This window comes from Anabrus simplex, chromosome 4, assembly GCF_040414725.1.
Source record: "Anabrus simplex isolate iqAnaSimp1 chromosome 4, ASM4041472v1, whole genome shotgun sequence".
NCBI classification, from domain to species: Eukaryota; Metazoa; Arthropoda; class Insecta; order Orthoptera; family Tettigoniidae; genus Anabrus; species Anabrus simplex.
In genome coordinates, this window is record NC_090268.1 from 358994415 (window position 1) to 359012499 (window position 18085).

At 40.6% G+C, this 18085-nt stretch overlaps 1 protein-coding gene across 1 annotated transcript in view; it reads left to right on the plus strand.

The window, feature by feature from the left end:
* The window catches only part of nolo (no long nerve cord), a 556440-nt gene that overhangs the window by 222020 nt on the left and 316335 nt on the right, over positions 1–18085 (plus strand). Inside the window, exon 9 of the mRNA XM_068227411.1 lies at positions 14870–15011. Coding sequence (XP_068083512.1) covers positions 14870–15011 — 142 coding nt within the window. The remainder of the gene's footprint in view (positions 1–14869; positions 15012–18085) is intronic.

The window sequence follows — 18085 nt, forward strand, 5'->3', positions numbered from 1 at the left end:
AAGGCAGACCCTCCGATGGGCGGCATCTGCCATGTGTAGGTAACTGCGTGTTATTGTGATAGAGGATAGTGTTATGTGTGGTGTGAGAGTTGCAGGGATGTTGGGGACAGAACAAACACCCAGCCCCCGGGCCATTGGAATTAACCAATGAAGGTTAAAATCCCCGAGCCGGCCGGGAATCGAACCCGGGACCCTCTGAACCGGAGGCCAGTACGCTGACCATTCAGCCAACGAGTTGTGTTCCGATATGAACATAGCATGGTATCCTCCCAACTCCTGCCTTAAGCGCATTGCTGCAGGTAGACAGCCCGCTGCAAGACTGTTGTGATTGAAATGGGCACAGTGGTGGATGTATAACAATACACACACAGTGCCTTCAGCAATACCCCTTCACTCCCTTCCCCTCCTTTTCAGTACTGTAGTGGCACTACACGTTCACTCCCTCCCCCTCCTACTCCGTACTGAAGACTGACAGTACTGACTGTTTGTGTCGGGATACCATTTCTGTGCATGCGTGTACACAATGTTATTTCACAACATTTGCACAGCTGAAAAAGAATCTCTGAACTGAACTCTACGCAGTGACTTATTTCAAAGTATCCTACGCCCAAAGGACCTGCGGCCATAGCTCCGAGACAGCCCTCACCTACATTTTTCAGCAATGCTGCACAAGCCACTACCCAGGATGTGATTGTCTATTGAGCGAGCGAGTTGACTACACGGTTCGAAGTATGTAGCTGTTAGCTTGGATTCGGTAGATACCGTAGTAGGCTCGCGTCCCGCTGTCGGCAACCCTGAAGATAAATAAGTCACCACTGATCTGCACTTAGGACAGTCGCCTAGATGGCTGGTTGTTCACGTAGTCCTTGGACATTTAAAAAAATGGTGTCAAATCTTCCTTTCGGAAAACCAAATTATCATAAATATGTCTGACAATAACTGAAACTCAAATTGATAACGATTCATTTATTTGCATGTAATGAATAGTTTTCTAGAGAAATCCGTATGGAATTTGGAATGGGGTATAGTGCGCATTCGTATCTCTAAAATATCACTATAAAATTTGTCACAAATGGAATATAATAATTGCTTTTACACATATCAAGTGAAAAATCTGCGGCAAATTAAGAAATATTTGATTTTTGGAGAATATTATGTATACGTACTTTACCACTTTACAAGTACATTTGGTGTTACACTCACAGTGACACACGTATGTCTTTTGTCTTACACTTTCAACAATTTCGTGTGTGATGTCTGTGTTCACTGAAGTTTTTTGCTTTCGTTTCATTGCTTCAGTTGTCAATGACATCATTTCCTGAACTGTATCGCGATATGCAATATTTAATAGGCGACAAAATGGTATGGCCAATGTACATACGAATAATTCTGTGGACTAGTGATTTATTGGTCCAGGGATCATGCTATTTTTCTGTTGACCTCCATTTTGCTGTTTGAACTGGCCGTTCTAGTCATATGGACAAAGATAATGAGAATCCACAGACATAGCACTCCCATTCCACGGTGGTACCCTGGACCTGAAGAAAGTAACAAAAGACGGCACCAGCAGCGGAGTACGACATAAACCAGTCCTGTCTACAAGCCTTAAGTATGTTTTCATATTTCTCAAATAAGGACGGTATTTCTTAATTTGCCGCAGATTTTTCACTTGATATGTGCAAAAGCAATTATTATGTTCCATTTGTGACAAATTTTATAATGATATTTCAGGGATACGAATGCGCATCGTACACTTGGAATCTACTTAATGTATGATCCAATGCATCGAAAGACGGAAAGTGACTCAAGGCCTATGAAACTACTACGAATGCAATAATCAGTTGCCTGATTAGGTGAGGCATATTTGATGAATGTGCCTTCTATACGACTCTAAGTCATAGCCATCCATCATTTTTTTTTTTTTTTGCACAATTTGTTTTACGTCACACAGTCACAGGTAGGTCTTATAGTGACGATGGGATGGGAAAGGCATAGGAGTGTGAAGGAAGCGGCCGTGGCCTTACTTAAGGCCATTATTAGGCGTACGAAATTAGAATTTATAAATTGCGTGCCACTTGATTAAATAGAAATTGATCTAATACATTTGCTTTATACAAGAATGTGCGTTCGTGGAACTGAAGTGAAAGTCACTAATAATAATAATAATAATAATCGTATGGCCTCAGCTACCGTGTGCAGACATTTCAATTTGACGCCATCTGGCTGTCTGCTCGTCAATTTCGACGTCCCGTTTTACTCAAGGCCCACTAGACGGCAGACAGAGTAAACCGAAACTCTCTTGGGCGTCTATGGCTGAGATTTTAATGAATTTTGTCGGGTAAACACCAAATGTGTCACCAGAGATCTTTTACATGCCGACATCGTACAACATGGAGTGTCGAATGGACTTTTTTCCGCCCTTCAAAAATCCGACTACCTCTGCCGGGTTTGAACCCGCTATCTTCGGATCCGGAGGCCGACACTCTACCACTGATCCACAGAGGCAGCTAGTGAAAGTCACTAAGTCATCAGCATACATATGAAAACACACTATCGTTTTTCATCACACGGTGTGGGACGCTGACTTTCTGAGCCCCAATCTCAATAGATTTGCTGTCACGAAGCGGAAATTTTAAAGGACAAGATTTTCGGCACCTCACTGGAGGGTAAAACCAACGTGAATGCTGCCCACTCAGATGATCTGCAGATATTAAAAGTGCCAAGTGGGTTAGTGTGTTGACTTCCTCGTCCTGAGTTTTCATCCTCCTAGCCAGTCTGGTTTGAAAATGGGAAACCACGGAAAACAATCTTCAGGGCTGCCGACAGTGGAGGTCAAACCCAATATCTCCCGAATGCGCTCCTAACCACACGGCCAACTCGCCCGGTAAAGCCACCCATCAGTACTTCACATCAGAGCCTGCATGGTTACTAGGTAACATCGCATCACACATTTTGTATCGTTAATTTGGTGATGCAAATTTTCAGAAACTAGTATTTTCCAAAATGTTTCCTCTTCAGTTCCAATTTTATCTTTATGTTGGGATCTTTCCTACTTATAAAAACACCACTCAAGCTTATTCATCTACTAGTGTCATTCCACGCCATTTCTCCACTGACAGTTCAAACATACCGCTTAGTCGAGCAGCTCGTCTCCATACACCCAAGTCTTTCCACCCCAAAGTTTGAAATATTTTCTTTTGTCGGAAGTAACTCAGAACAAATACTGTACTGCTTTTCTTCGGCTTTTTCTTTTCAAATTCTCGGATCGAGTAACCATACACTCGAACAATATTCTAATATTATTGTGGTCTTGCCAGAATCGTATATCCTTTACATCCTCAGTACAACCGTTAATAATCATGTTATTGTTTTTTCGCCCCACTAACTACTTATTTGACGGTTTTGGAGACGCCGAGGTGCCGGAATTTTGTCCCAGATGAGTTATTTTACGTGCCAGTAAACCTACCGACACGAGGCTGACGTATATGACTGTAAATAAAGGGTACAGGTCTCTGCTCATGGTGATGAGGGTATTTAGGGGTTGTAGTAAGGATTATAAGGAGAGGGCGTATAAGTCTCTGGTAAGACCCCAACCAGAGTATAATTCCAGTGTATGGGACCCTCACCAGGATTACTTGACTCAAGAACTGGAAAAAATCTTAAGAAAAGCAGCTCGATTTGTTCTGGGTAATTTCCGACAAAAGAGTAGCGTTACAAAAATGTTGCAAAGTTTGGGCTGGGAAGACTTAGGAGAAAGGAGACGAGCTGCTCGACTAAGTGGTATGTTCCGAGCTGTCAGTGGAGAAATAGCGTGGAATGACATCATATACGTTTGAGTGGAGTCTTTAAAAGTAGGAAAGATCACGATATATGAAGATAAAGTTGGAATTCAAGAGAACAAATTGGGGCAAATATTCGTTTATAGTAAGGGGAGTTAGGGATTGGAATAACTTACCATTTTCCAATTTCTTTGCGATCATCTAAGAAAAGCCTAGGAAAACAACAGATAGAGAGGGAATCTGCCACCTGGGCGACTGCCCTAAATGCACATCACTATTGATTGATTGATTGATCAGGTATACAAATTCATATACCACCGGACTGAGCCAGGATCGAACCTGCCAAGTTGGGGTCAGAAGGCCAGCGCCTCAACCATCCCCGGCAGTACAACCGTTAATCCATAGCCTAACCATATGAAGAGATCTGTAGCCTTTATTTACAATCCCATTTATGTGATTACTCCAGTGAAGATATTTCCTTATATTAACACCTAGGTACATAGAGAGATCTCCATCATGTACTTTTACCCCGTTATCACAGTAATTAAAACTGAGAGGACTTTTGCTCTTGGAGAAACTTACAACCTGACTGTTCACGCCGCACGCCGTTTACTTTCATATCATTGTCTGCTGTCTACCTCCTTTTTTTTTTTTTTTTTTTTTTTTTTTCGTTAGGGGCTTTACGTCGCACCGACACAGATAGGTCTTATGGCGACGATGGGATAGGAAAGGCCTAGGAGTTGGAAGGAAGCGGCCGTGGCCTTAATTAAGGTACAGCCCCATCATTTGCCTGGTGTGAAAATGGGAACCACGGAAAACCATTGTGACTTCCCCTCTCGGAGAACAATCATCAAACGAGAAATGCAACCAAGCAAGCAAAGGGCGCCAATCTTTAAGTTGAGGACTTAAAGATAAAATTTATAATCAAGCTTGGACAGACTCTTATCACAGGGGTGAGGTGATAGTACACTAATCATTAAGCAGGAGAATTAGAAATCAAAAGGCTAATTAAGGCAGATTAATGAAAGTGAACTAGAAAAATACTATTTATTATATTTAATATGAATGACGACGGTTTAACGAGAACTGAATTTAAATGAGAAAATGAATTTAATAAAAAATTGAATGACTCTACTTCGCGAAAACTTGCAATATCTTTAACTCGCTTGCTCACCATGTCGTCTTGTTCTGCTGGTCCTTGGAAAGCTTCCATCCTTGTAGCGGGAACATCATCGGTCGTCTTTGAGATCTCTTCATCTGCAGCAAAGTACCATTCCTGCCTTGCAAATTGCACCCACCACTAATTGGAAGATGACTTCAAAACTAACACTCCCTATTATGCTTTATCCCATAGATTGGAGATAAGCCCTATGTCACAGTTAGAAGAACCACCTTGGGTTATATGGAGAGGATACTCAATTAAGAATCCTTCCAACTTTACTGATAATGTTCTCTGAAGTTTCATTTCTATCTAGATTAAAACTATCTATTGACTTAGACTGGTTCAAACCGGTCTTGCAGCCGTGCTGTACGTACTTCCTCATGAGAGTGGCTATACACCCCTCATTCAGAATTTCTAAGTATCGAGACGCAGAATCAAGTAGAAAATCAAGTAGAAGCCTCGTAGAAGATCGTAGAATAATGTAGAGAGACTCGCAGAAGCGAATAAGACGTTGTAGAGAGACTTGCAGAAGCGAATAAGACGTTGTAGAGAGACTTGCAGAAGCGAATAAGACGTTGTAGAGAGACCCTCCAGGAGCTCCAACACACCCTCTTATAACCTTCTCTCGCGCTAATTACAGGCCGCTACACGTGGTCCAATCAGATGATACTTCTCTCCCCACTCTAGATATTAGAGTTGACGGGCCAAAACCATGATATCAACTGTTCTTCTATTCGTCCTTTCACTCAGTATCCATGGCAACATGACGCTCCTTTGAAAATATAGGCGTTGATCAGTTCGAATAATTCTGGTCGAAATACGGTAGCTTACGTTAGGACGCGTGAACACGTGCTCGCATTTCTCAGAACTTGGTGTCTATATTTGTCCTCCCTTCCTCCTCGGTGATGTGGCAAGATAACTGAAATCTACTGCAAGTTAATTTTAACCAACTGTCGCAAGAATCTCAGTGAATATTAGGATATTCAGCCCTCGTTTATAAGTCGTAGTTACAAAGTAATGAAATGATAGTGAGCAAATGATTAAACATGAATTATAATACAATTACATACCAAAATAAATATCATGACGTTAAATTCCTGAATTAATTACACATAATAAAATTAACATAATTACACTGTAACGTCTGGAACGTTACATACGCCCCCATGAGTTCTTAACAAATATTACATGAGTTGAGAACTCACACACTTACTCCCACATTGACTTGAAATACCTCTATTACCTGCCCATAACGAGCGACATTATTTTCATATACTTAATTATATCTCACTCCTTCCATATCTCTCTTAGACTGCTTCCCATTGCGACTGTCTGTTATTTCAGTTCATCTTGAGGTTTAGATGCTAAGTTCTGCCCATCATGAGCAACTTTTCACTTTTGTAAGAAAAAACAAGATTATTCTAGAGAATATAACATAATATATACAATTCAGATTACAAACTCTGCCGAGTGTCTATCTGTCCTTTTCCTCCCCATCTCTCCGACATTCTTTGCTAGATAGCAGTAACACGTTCTCTTCCAATCTTTTACATTAAAAAATTGAAAACATATGATACAAACAATTTACACTTTTATCACTCTTTCGAATGTTTCAACCTTATCTTGAAGCAGGATGCAATACACTTCGCACAAATACACACGTGATTTAAGCTCACGGTAAAACTATTGCAAGTTAGAAATGCACATGCGGGAAAATTAATTATTTGCCGTCGTCAGCTTTAATTAGCCTTATGTAACATCTCAGAAAACAAATATATATAAAATTTCATGGCCTCACATACGGAAAACAGATGATCTATCGTTAATGAACGAGCGTAAATCTACCGTCACACAAACATCTCCCTTGTTTACAAACACAACTAGGAAATACCACCACAATTGAGACGTAAACACATACCGCTCGTAGTCTGACATAACAAGTAGCAACTTCCCCGAGTTACTGACCTATATCTCACAATCCGGTTCAGCCACCTCACACGACAGGTATCTCCTTAAACTACTAATGTTGTATGAACCATTCATTACGCTCTCGCCATCCGCTAACTTGTAAGCACAGGGTCCTAGTTTTCTATGTACTTTATACGGGCCTTGATATAAAAGAAAAAATTTCTTTGTCACCTTATCCTCACTATTTGACAACATGGGAACTCTCACCAAAACCATATCACCTACCTCAAAGTTATCCAGTACCTTACGTTTCTGTTGCCTTTTACGTTTATCTCCAGATTTAATCAGGTTCTCCCGTGCCAGTCGGACGAAAAATTCAGCATTACGAGGGGGTTCCTCAGGCAAACCTAACACTCTCACTAGTTCATTCTGAGGCTTACAACCAAAATGAACTTGTGACGGCGTCAATCTCGTGCTTTCATGTTGAACTGCATTGATCCATGTCTCTATGCGGGATAAATGAGCCACCCAGGCTGTATGCTTATCAAACACTAAGCATCTAAACATGCGAGATAACTCTTTCATAACGCGCTCACACATATTACCCTGAGGGTATCTAATGGATGAATGAACCTGTGTAATACCTAGCTCTCTAATTATGGACTTCCATTTTCTCGAAATAAATTGCGGTCCACTGTCTGATAATATTCTAAGAGGAGTACCTAATTCAGGTATATACTTCTCTTTGATTATACGACTACAAGATTTTCCAGTGGCTTTTCTCATACCGTATAATCTGACCAATTTCGAGAAGGCATCAATAATGACTAAAATATATTGGAAGCCGAACTGTCCCTTAACCACAGGTCCAAATAAATCAGTACACACCAAGTCACCAGGTCTTTCTGAGATTACTGCCTGACGAGGTCCTTCTAAATAGCGGTTAGGAACTTTGCTACGCTGACACAGATCGCAAGTGGAAATAATTTTTCTTATATCTCTTCCCATCTTGTCCCATATAAAATTCTGTCGGATCTCATACAGAACTTTATTAGCTCCAAAATGTCCTAATTCCTTGTGGATAAACCAAATCAATTCCACACGTAGCGCTTTGGGTACACAAATCCCCCAGAGATCCTCGCCACATTTCCTGGCTAGAAACCCGTTAACCAGTTTGTACGTGTGCCTACCATGCGACACAGTGAGCTGCTCTCCTCCCTGAAGTACAGACAAAGGTTCCCGACATTCTTCGTCTACCGACTGTTCAACCAATAGGTTACGTAGTCTATTTAGAGCAGTTTCATTTTCCTTAGACAGACATGTACATATAATAATGCCCTCACGTGGCTCTAGAAGGCTACCTTCTTCGCACAACTTCGGATCACGTGACAATAAATCAGCAAGGACATTATTCTTTCCCTTAATGTGAGTTACCTTAAAATCATACTCTTGTAGGGCGAGTATCCATCTACTAACTCTGTTAGATGATAATTTACACTTGGATACAAAAGAAAGAGCATGATGATCCGTCCTAACTTCAAATTCGGTACCTAAAACATACATCCTAAATTTACTGAGGGAGTATACGATAGCTAGGAATTCAAGTTCCGTTATAGTATAACGCTTTTCAGCAGCACTTAAACCTCTGGAAGCTAAAGACACAATCCCTAAATTACCATCATCATCTACTTGACATAGTGCACCAGCGATACCACAGTGAGATGCGTCCGTCAGCAACACATACTTCCTATCGGGCATGGGGTATCTCAAAACAACTGCCTGCCTGAATCCTTCTTTTAATTTTAGGAAAGCTCTATCATGATCTTGTGTCCATTCCCACTTACTGCCAGCTTTCAATAGTTCTCTAAATGGCTCTAGTAAGTTACCAAATTTCACTACAAATCGTCTGAAAAAATTACATACACCAATATACGATCTGAGCTCCTTAATATTTCTAGGTGTCGTAGTATTCAATATTTTTTCAATTCTTGTGCTCTCAGGCGTCACTCCCATTGCCGATACACGGTGCCCCAAAAAAGTCACCTCTCGTCTACTGAAAACACATTTGTCAAGTTTCAGAGTAAAACCAGCATACTCTAATTTAGAAAAAACCCTCTCCAAGTGGTCCAAGTGCTCTTCAAAGGTACTAGATCCTATAACCAAATCATCGATATAAATAGTAGCATAATCTCCAGTATCATCTCCCAAGGCAATACTTAGTGCGCGAATTAAAGCTGCCGAACTCGTACGGGTCCCAAAAGGAACACGCCTAAATTGGTACAAACTATGCTTATAGCTGAAAGCAGTAAGAGGCCTATCTTCTGATCTTAAAGGTATCTGCCAAAAACTACTCCTGAGATCTAACGTAGAAAACCAACTCTTACCCTGAAAATTCTGTATCAACTCTTCAATGGTTTGTGATCTCAACTGATCAGCACCAATACGTCGGTTCATCTCCCTGCCATCAATACACAAACGTATTGATCCATCAGACTTAGGCACAACAATTAAGGGATTAACATATTGACTGTTTGATAATTCAATCACATCGTCTGCTAACATAGCTTGAATTTGATCCTTTACGGCTTTTGCATATTTGTGTGGTATCGGATATCGCGGTCCGCTGAATGGAGTCTTATCCAGCACAGAAAAAGAATGTTCATACAGATGGGTAACACCAGGTTTCTCGGAGAAAATCTCCACGTGTTCACATAACACTTCAAATAACTTGTCCTTCTGGACTTCATTCAACTCATTTCTACTTACGGCTTCCTTCAAGCCACATATTTTATCCTCATGAATCCACAACTGGCACAACTTCAGGCCCTCACTAGCCTCTTCATTTACTTTAGAAACCTCTTTCATTCTCCACACTGTACTAACTTCCGTTTTCCTCTGAATTTCCTCCTCAAACTTGACCTTAATATCCTCATTATTCCACCTCAAATTTAGCACTAGATCATTGTAATTTAACTGAGCCAATTTTAACGTTAACCAGTCAGATCCCAAGATAAGATCAAATATCAAATGCGGAATTACCAAACATATCTGAACGCTAATAGAATTATTAATACAGATCGGGACAGCTACTTGTTTACAAATTTGCTTAGACCTCTTTCCAACAGCCGTAATGATGAAAGTAGACTTAACAGGCATTTCCTCCAACTGAATACCCTGTTTCACTAATGACTCATACCACTGAGAACTAATACATGATATTTGGCTACCAGAATCAATCAAAACTTTAACCCACGCCCCCCAAACTTTCAATTTAACAACGGGATTGACTACTTTATTACTTGAATCTCCATTATTCTGCTCGGGTTCATACAACAAATCGTCTCTAACATCGAGGTCATATGGTAACACATTCATGGCAAGACACTTCGCTACCTCCTTACTAGGCTGGAATTCTGACCTAACATTACAGCCTCTCGTTAGTTTAAAGGTTCCCTTTGTGTATTGACGTTGGACTCATTAGTACATTGCTCTGGCCTCCGTTGGGAATTTCCTGTCCTATATTCAGATGCTCCTCTCCTGCTGTTCTGCTGAGGTCTGAACTGATTGCGAGTTTCGTGATTCTGTGTACTACCGTTATGTCTCATTCCGTTGTGATGACTAAAGTTCTGAATATTCTCCGTTCTACTCCTAAGGTTACCTAAAGCATCAAAACTGCCTAGTAGGTTCTCCATCTCCTGAATAGTTCCAACTTTTTGCATACAGGCCGCTTCTCTCACCCTGTCCGGAAAATGTCTCAAAAGTAGTCTTACTACATCAGACCCTTCGGTTATACCATCTCAGTTCTGACAAATCATGACATGTGCCAGGAAGTACTCGGTCATAGTAACTCCCTCATGCTGTTTGTACCTCCCAAATACCACCCTTTCTCTCTCCCTAGCTTGTATCGCTTCATTCCAGAATTTCTCTCTAAACTTATTTCTGAATTCTTTCAGGTTCGTCATCGTCTGCCTATATACCATGAACCAAGACCGAGTTTCTCCTACAAAAGCATGGTCAATATTTTCCATAACGTCTTCCCAGTCCATAGACCCTTCCTCTAGACGCTTTTCAAACCGTTTCTCTATCATCTTAAGGAAATCTAGCGGGTTCGTTTGTTTCCCATTAAATTTAGGTAGTTCAATTTCCCTAATGTAGCTATTTCCTAGACATTGCCTTCCCGTGAAAACCTGTTTATCCTTTGCCATCTGTTTTAACTTATTTTCTGCTTTCTCCATCCGGCATTCTACATCTCTGTCTCTCCTATCAATTTCTCTCTCCAAATTAACCTGCTTCTCTTTCAATGTCCTAATTTCAATCTTATTCTCTTCAGCTATCGCAAACCTTTCTTCACTTGCCCGGGTCTCATCTTCTATTCTAAGCTTTACCGTGTCAATCTCTTGTTGAACGTGGTCTTTAAATACCCGTATTTCCCCTCTTTGAGTCTCAACTCTCTTATCAATACTAGTGACCTGCCTCATTACTTCCTCCCTAGTAGAGTTGTTTTCCTTCCCCATTAATTCCAGGAATTCACTTCTCTGTTCCGCAAACTTTTCTTCTACCTTTTTCCCTTGCCGTACATATTCACTTTCCTGGTCCTCTAATCGCTTATTAAAATGTTCATTTTTTACCACCAGATCGCGTAACTGCCTACTGTGTTCGTCCATTCTCCGATTCGCTTCCTCCTTATTTTCCCTCATCTCCCTACTTAATTCAGCTTTAGTTTGCTCTAACTGTTCTTTAAGTTCAGATTTAGTTTGTTCCAATTCATTTTTTATTTCAGTTTTACTGTCCTCTATCTTACTTAACATTAACTGCATCATTCCCATTAACTGATCATTATTATTACTTTCATTGTTAGTGTTTACTTCCGCTTCGCCCCCCATCCTACTATCATCTGACTCCATACTGACTTCTTTCTGCTTGCCTTCACTCTCCATACTACTTACACTTCTATCTTCAATTTCCTCTACTAGACTACACAACTCTTCCTCTGAACTCAATACATTATTGCCTTTTATCGCCCGTCCACTACGCAACATCCTCTCCTCTTTCGTCTGATCAGCCATGACCCTTCCCACAATCAAACACTCTTAATGAAACGTGGATATCCAAATTTTGCCCATAATACGAATTCTGATATCGTTACTGTCATTAACTGCTCCGTACTTAATGATTTTCTCGCCACACGTTGGAGCGGCATTTATGTGACTTCCCCTCTCGGAGAACAATCATCAAACGAGAAATGCAACCAAGCAAGCAAAGGGCGCCAATCTTTAAGTTGAGGACTTAAAGATAAAATTTATAATCAAGCTTGGACAGACTCTTATCACAGGGGTGAGGTGATAGTACACTAATCATTAAGCAGGAGAATTAGAAATCAAAAGGCTAATTAAGGCAGATTAATGAAAGTGAACTAGAAAAATACTATTTATTATATTTAATATGAATGACGACGGTTTAACGAGAACTGAATTTAAATGAGAAAATGAATTTAATAAAAAATTGAATGACTCTACTTCGCGAAAACTTGCAATATCTTTAACTCGCTTGCTCACCATGTCGTCTTGTTCTGCTGGTCCTTGGAAAGCTTCCATCCTTGTAGCGGGAACATCATCGGTCGTCTTTGAGATCTCTTCATCTGCAGCAAAGTACCATTCCTGCCTTGCAAATTGCACCCACCACTAATTGGAAGATGACTTCAAAACTAACACTCCCTATTATGCTTTATCCCATAGATTGGAGATAAGCCCTATGTCACAGTTAGAAGAACCACCTTGGGTTATATGGAGAGGATACTCAATTAAGAATCCTTCCAACTTTACTGATAATGTTCTCTGAAGTTTCATTTCTATCTAGATTAAAACTATCTATTGACTTAGACTGGTTCAAACCGGTCTTGCAGCCGTGCTGTACGTACTTCCTCATGAGAGTGGCTATACACCCCTCATTCAGAATTTCTAAGTATCGAGACGCAGAATCAAGTAGAAAATCAAGTAGAAGCCTCGTAGAAGATCGTAGAATAATGTAGAGAGACTCGCAGAAGCGAATAAGACGTTGTAGAGAGACTTGCAGAAGCGAATAAGACGTTGTAGAGAGACTTGCAGAAGCGAATAAGACGTTGTAGAGAGACCCTCCAGGAGCTCCAACACACCCTCTTATAACCTTCTCTCGCGCTAATTACAGGCCGCTACACGTGGTCCAATCAGATGACACTTCTCTCCCCACTCTAGATATTAGAGTTGACGGGCCAAAACCATGATATCAACTGTTCTTCTATTCGTCCTTTCACTCAGTATCCATGGCAACATGACGCTCCTTTGAAAATATAGGCGTTGATCAGTTCGAATAATTCTGGTCGAAATACGGTAGCTTACGTTAGGACGCGTGAACACGTGCTCGCATTTCTCAGAACTTGGTGTCTATATTTGTCCTCCCTTCCTCCTCGGTGATGTGGCAAGATAACTGAAATCTACTGCAAGTTAATTTTAACCAACTGTCGCAAGAATCTCAGTGAATATTAGGATATTCAGCCCTCGTTTATAAGTCGTAGTTACAAAGTAATGAAATGATAGTGAGCAAATGATTAAACATGAATTATAATACAATTACATACCAAAATAAATATCATGACGTTAAATTCCTGAATTAATTACACATAATAAAATTAACATAATTACACTGTAACGTCTGGAACGTTACACCATCTTCAGGGCTGCCGATAGTGGGATTCGAACCTACTATCTCCCGGATGCAAGCTCACAGCCGCGCGCCTCTACGCGTACGGCCAACTCGCCCGGTGTCCACCTCCTAACATTATCGAGGTCCTTGTGTACTCGCTCACAATCCCGCAACTTTTTTATTACTCTATACATTATAACATCGTCCGCAAAATAAAACCTTTTCTCCTATTTGAGTTCTTTACACAAATGTTATGAATAATGAAACATAAGGTCCCATAACACAGGATCAGATAATACTTCACCTGTTCTAATTCTCTGAGTTCTACTTTCTAGAAAATTAGGTACCCATTCAGTCACTCGTTTGTCTAGTTCAATTGCTCTCATTGTTTGTCACTTGTCTCCCATGGATGCTAGGCGATAGCGATACAGTCCGTTTGACCTCCCGAATCTAAATTATCTGCTATATCTTGCTGGAATCCTACAATATGTGCCTCAGTGGAATAGCTTTTCCTGAACACGATCTGCCTTCTGTAAAGCCAGTTAGTCATCATCATCATCATCTGTTTACCCTCCAGGTTCGGTTTTTCCCTCGGACTTAGCGAGGGATCCCACCTCTACCGCCTCAAGGGCAGTGTCCTGGAGCTTCAGACTCTTGGTCGGGGATACAACTGGGGAGTATGACCAGTGCCTCGCCCAGGCGGCCTCACCTGCTATGCTGAACAGGGGCCTTGTGGAGGGATGGGAAGATTGGAAGGGATAGGCAAGGAAGAGGGAAGGAGGGAGTTAGGTACCATCCCGGTATTCGCCTGGAGGAGAAGTGGAAAACCACGTCGAGGATAGCTGAGGTGGGAATCGAACCCACCTCTACTCAGTTGACCTCCCGAGGCTGAGTGGACCCCGTTCAAATTTTCAAATTTTGTGGCAGAGCCGGGAATCGAACCCGGGCCTCCGGGGGTGGCAGCTAATCACGCTAACCACTACACCACAGAGGCGGACAAAGCCAGTTAGTAATTTCGCAAATATGTCCGTGGTTTCTCATTTACAAATCAGATAAATTCTGAGGCTATACCTTAATATTTAGGCCTCAGTCACTTACTTCCCAGTCCTTGCTCTGATGTATTCAATCGTCGCTGTAAGACCTCTCCGAGTCGGTGTGAAGTTAAACGTACAGCAAAAAATGGATATTGATGACCATGCCTGTTTTCGGTCATTACAAGGTCAGTCTTAAACACAAGCAGAATGTCCACTACTTCATAGTTTCAAAAAATTTCTTTCTTTCTTTCTTTCTTTCTTTCTTTCTTTCTTTCTTTCTTTCTTACGCATGAGTGTTAATCTTCTAGGAGGAGATGTAATCGAGCGCCTCCCTGGGGTGGATCACACACAACCACTGGTACAACCATATCCCCCGCCAGCACCTGGAACTTATATCGGCACCGCCGAGAGACTCGTCGGAGGAAAGCAAGTGGTTCCGTCTGAATCAACGTGAGTACACCAACCGACAAAGATCTCTGCATGTTATTATACTATAGACTATGTATAGGAGGCAAAGTGTCTTATCATAATTTTCAGTTCTGTATCCTGTTGGCTCCATGCTCTGTTCTTGAGACCTAAAGTAATGAATTAGCTTTGAAAATAAAGGGCCCTTTAAAATCTCTTGAGAAATGGAAAACAGGTTACTTTTGCTAGTATTATTGTGTTTAAAAGATCCTAAACATCTTCTTCAACGGCAATGAACATATAAATGAAATGAAAATTTAAAAAATTTTGGCAAGGATTGTCATCCCAATTTTCAAATGTATTTCAAACTAATAATTTCCTTGGCCGATAGTAATGTTATTATAAGTATTTCCTCTCTAGCGTAAAAGTCTAAAATTTGGTCCTCAATATCGAAAAGGTCTTTTTCGGTGTTTCCAGTCTTTCAAAAAAAGTAAGTGATGGAGGGTATAAATTTAGACAGTCAAAATTCTTGATGTATTGCTCCTTCGCCGGATTTCAAATACATTTTGTACATTCCACACTGAAAGTAGTTTCCTGCGCTCCATCAACTCCATCAGTGCCGGAACACCTTCCATTCACTTCCAGTGGTGAGCAAGTAGATGTCATTTCCATCTACAACAAGAATTCCTCATCCCAGCTTGTGTCCAAGTTCAAACTAGGAAACAGCATAGTAATGTCCTGTGCATTGCACAACCAGTGTTGGTGTAACTGATGGAGAATAAAACTTCATATGCACTGAACAAGATGGTGTAAAGATAAAGGGGTTGAACTGCAATAGCAATTCGCGTGGGAATACAGATCGGACGCATCGAATTCCGTATAAATTCGTATGACAGATATTGTTCTGCTTTCCACATTTAATGTCGAGCTCGGAGATCATTTTCTGGAGATTCGTGTCATGTTATTACCAATTTACAGTGTCAAGTTTTATGAATCTGATTAAATAAGACCTTTTCAAAAATGGATACCTGAAGGAACGTCCAGGTTCGTTGGAACAACCATTAAGATATTGCTTTGAAGATAGACTCACTGACGATTATACATTTACGTTTACATTTACGTTTATTGGATGTGCATATTGCGATATATCACTCTCTTTAGAGTTTACTCTCATACACATACTTTTCCAGCGGTGAATGTTAGGCTTGTAGTATTGTTCGTCTGTAGACAATTTCACGAACACTAGCACAGTATATCTGTCGTAAATTTTGAAGTTTCATAAACACAAATCTTGAACAATGCCATTGGATAGAGTCTCCGAAACTTCATCAATGAAATTTTTACTGCATCTCAGTCGAATATACTGAATAACAATCACATGCCTGTTCACCTACAGTGTGTTGCGTCTTAAGTCGGTGAGACACTTGGTTACGTCTCAAAACCCACGAGTTTCAAAACTCACGGGCTAAAATTAGTTAACAAATAGTATCAAAACTCACGACTAAAAACTGGTAACTAAAGTAAACATTCTAATGAGTCTCAAAATTCACGACTCTGGACAGCAGGTGCTTGCGATGACCGCAGGAGGGATGAGGTGCGCGGTGATTCACGCTTCCCTTACGATAGGCAGGAGATACTGTGGATGTTATTCTGCCACCCCAACCCACAGGTGAATTAAAGAGACCGAGGTGTATTATTATTATTATTATTATTATTATTATTATTATTATTATTATTATTATTATTAAAATATTTTGCTGTTGTCTTAAAGCTAATATAATGCATTTGTTTACCTTTCACATACATTTATAATAATGATGTGTGGCCTCCGGGGAGGTCTGGTGCAGGTGTTTAGAGTTGACGCCGTATAGGTGACCTGCACGTGTGTAAGGATGAGGCCTTACTTAAGATGAAGTCTAATGCTGAAGACGGCACGAACACCCAGTCCCCAAGCCAAAGGAATTAACTAATGAAAGTTAAAATCTCCGACCCGACAGGAAATCGAACCCGGAACCCCCTGGACCCCTTGGACCAAATGCCAGCATGCTAACAATTTATGCATGCAGCCGGACGACATACAATTTAAGTAGTTAAAAGAAACTGTCAGTTGGTAGTACTGGGGCTTAGTTCCATTATACAGCCAGAAGGTGGCATTTACTTGAATAAGGAATTTTATTTAGAGAATATTAAAGATCAAGAAAGTTAATTCATTCAGTTTCAACACTTGGACATTAATTTGAAAAAAAAATCGTATTTCTATTTTTCGTAAGAGTTCATCTATTCTCTTATTTCAATAGATTGTCTATCTGACACACTAAAAATACTCATGACGCATCCAATTATTCTGTGCGATATAACTGAATGATATTTGAAACTGATTCGATTATTTAAATAATTGAATGGAATTTATTCGATTATTAAAAGTCTTCCATTATCCCATCAGTAATAGGGTGGACATTTATGCATTCAAAGAAGAACTGGCCCTGCTCGTGAGTTTTGAGACTGGCCCGGGTAGAGAAACCTGTTCTTACTAATCCTCTTCCTGGAATTCGTGAGTTTTGGGACTCGTGAGTTTTGAGACAACACGAGACACTTCGTGTGGTTTCCTTGTTAGATCAAACAGATCACTGAAGAGCAGGAAGGAAGTACAGTTAAGCCTCGGTAAGACGCTGTCCAAGGAACCGCACGAATATCGTGTAGAATATATTCTCGTAGTTCATAAGTTTTCTCTACGTGTTTAACGTTAGTCTACACTAACACATCGAAGACTTTTCGCAACAGAATGATGGGAAAGAGGTACGATTGGAAAGGTAACGTCCGTTGCCTTAATTAAGATACAGCCCCAGCACTCTCCTTGTATGAAAATGGGAAACCACGGGAAACCATCTTCAGGCCTGCCTACGATGGGATTCGAACCCACTATCTCCCGAATGCAAGATCACAGCTGTAGGATCCTAACCGCACGGCCAACTTGCTCGTTTATGTGTTTATTGTTGTAAAGGAGACCCTGTACTGTCACATCACTTTATGAAATATAGTAGTTAAATACAGTACACCATATTGTAATTCAGACGATGGAAATCCTAACGAATCAGCGAGCTGTTTCTCGTTCTCAGAAT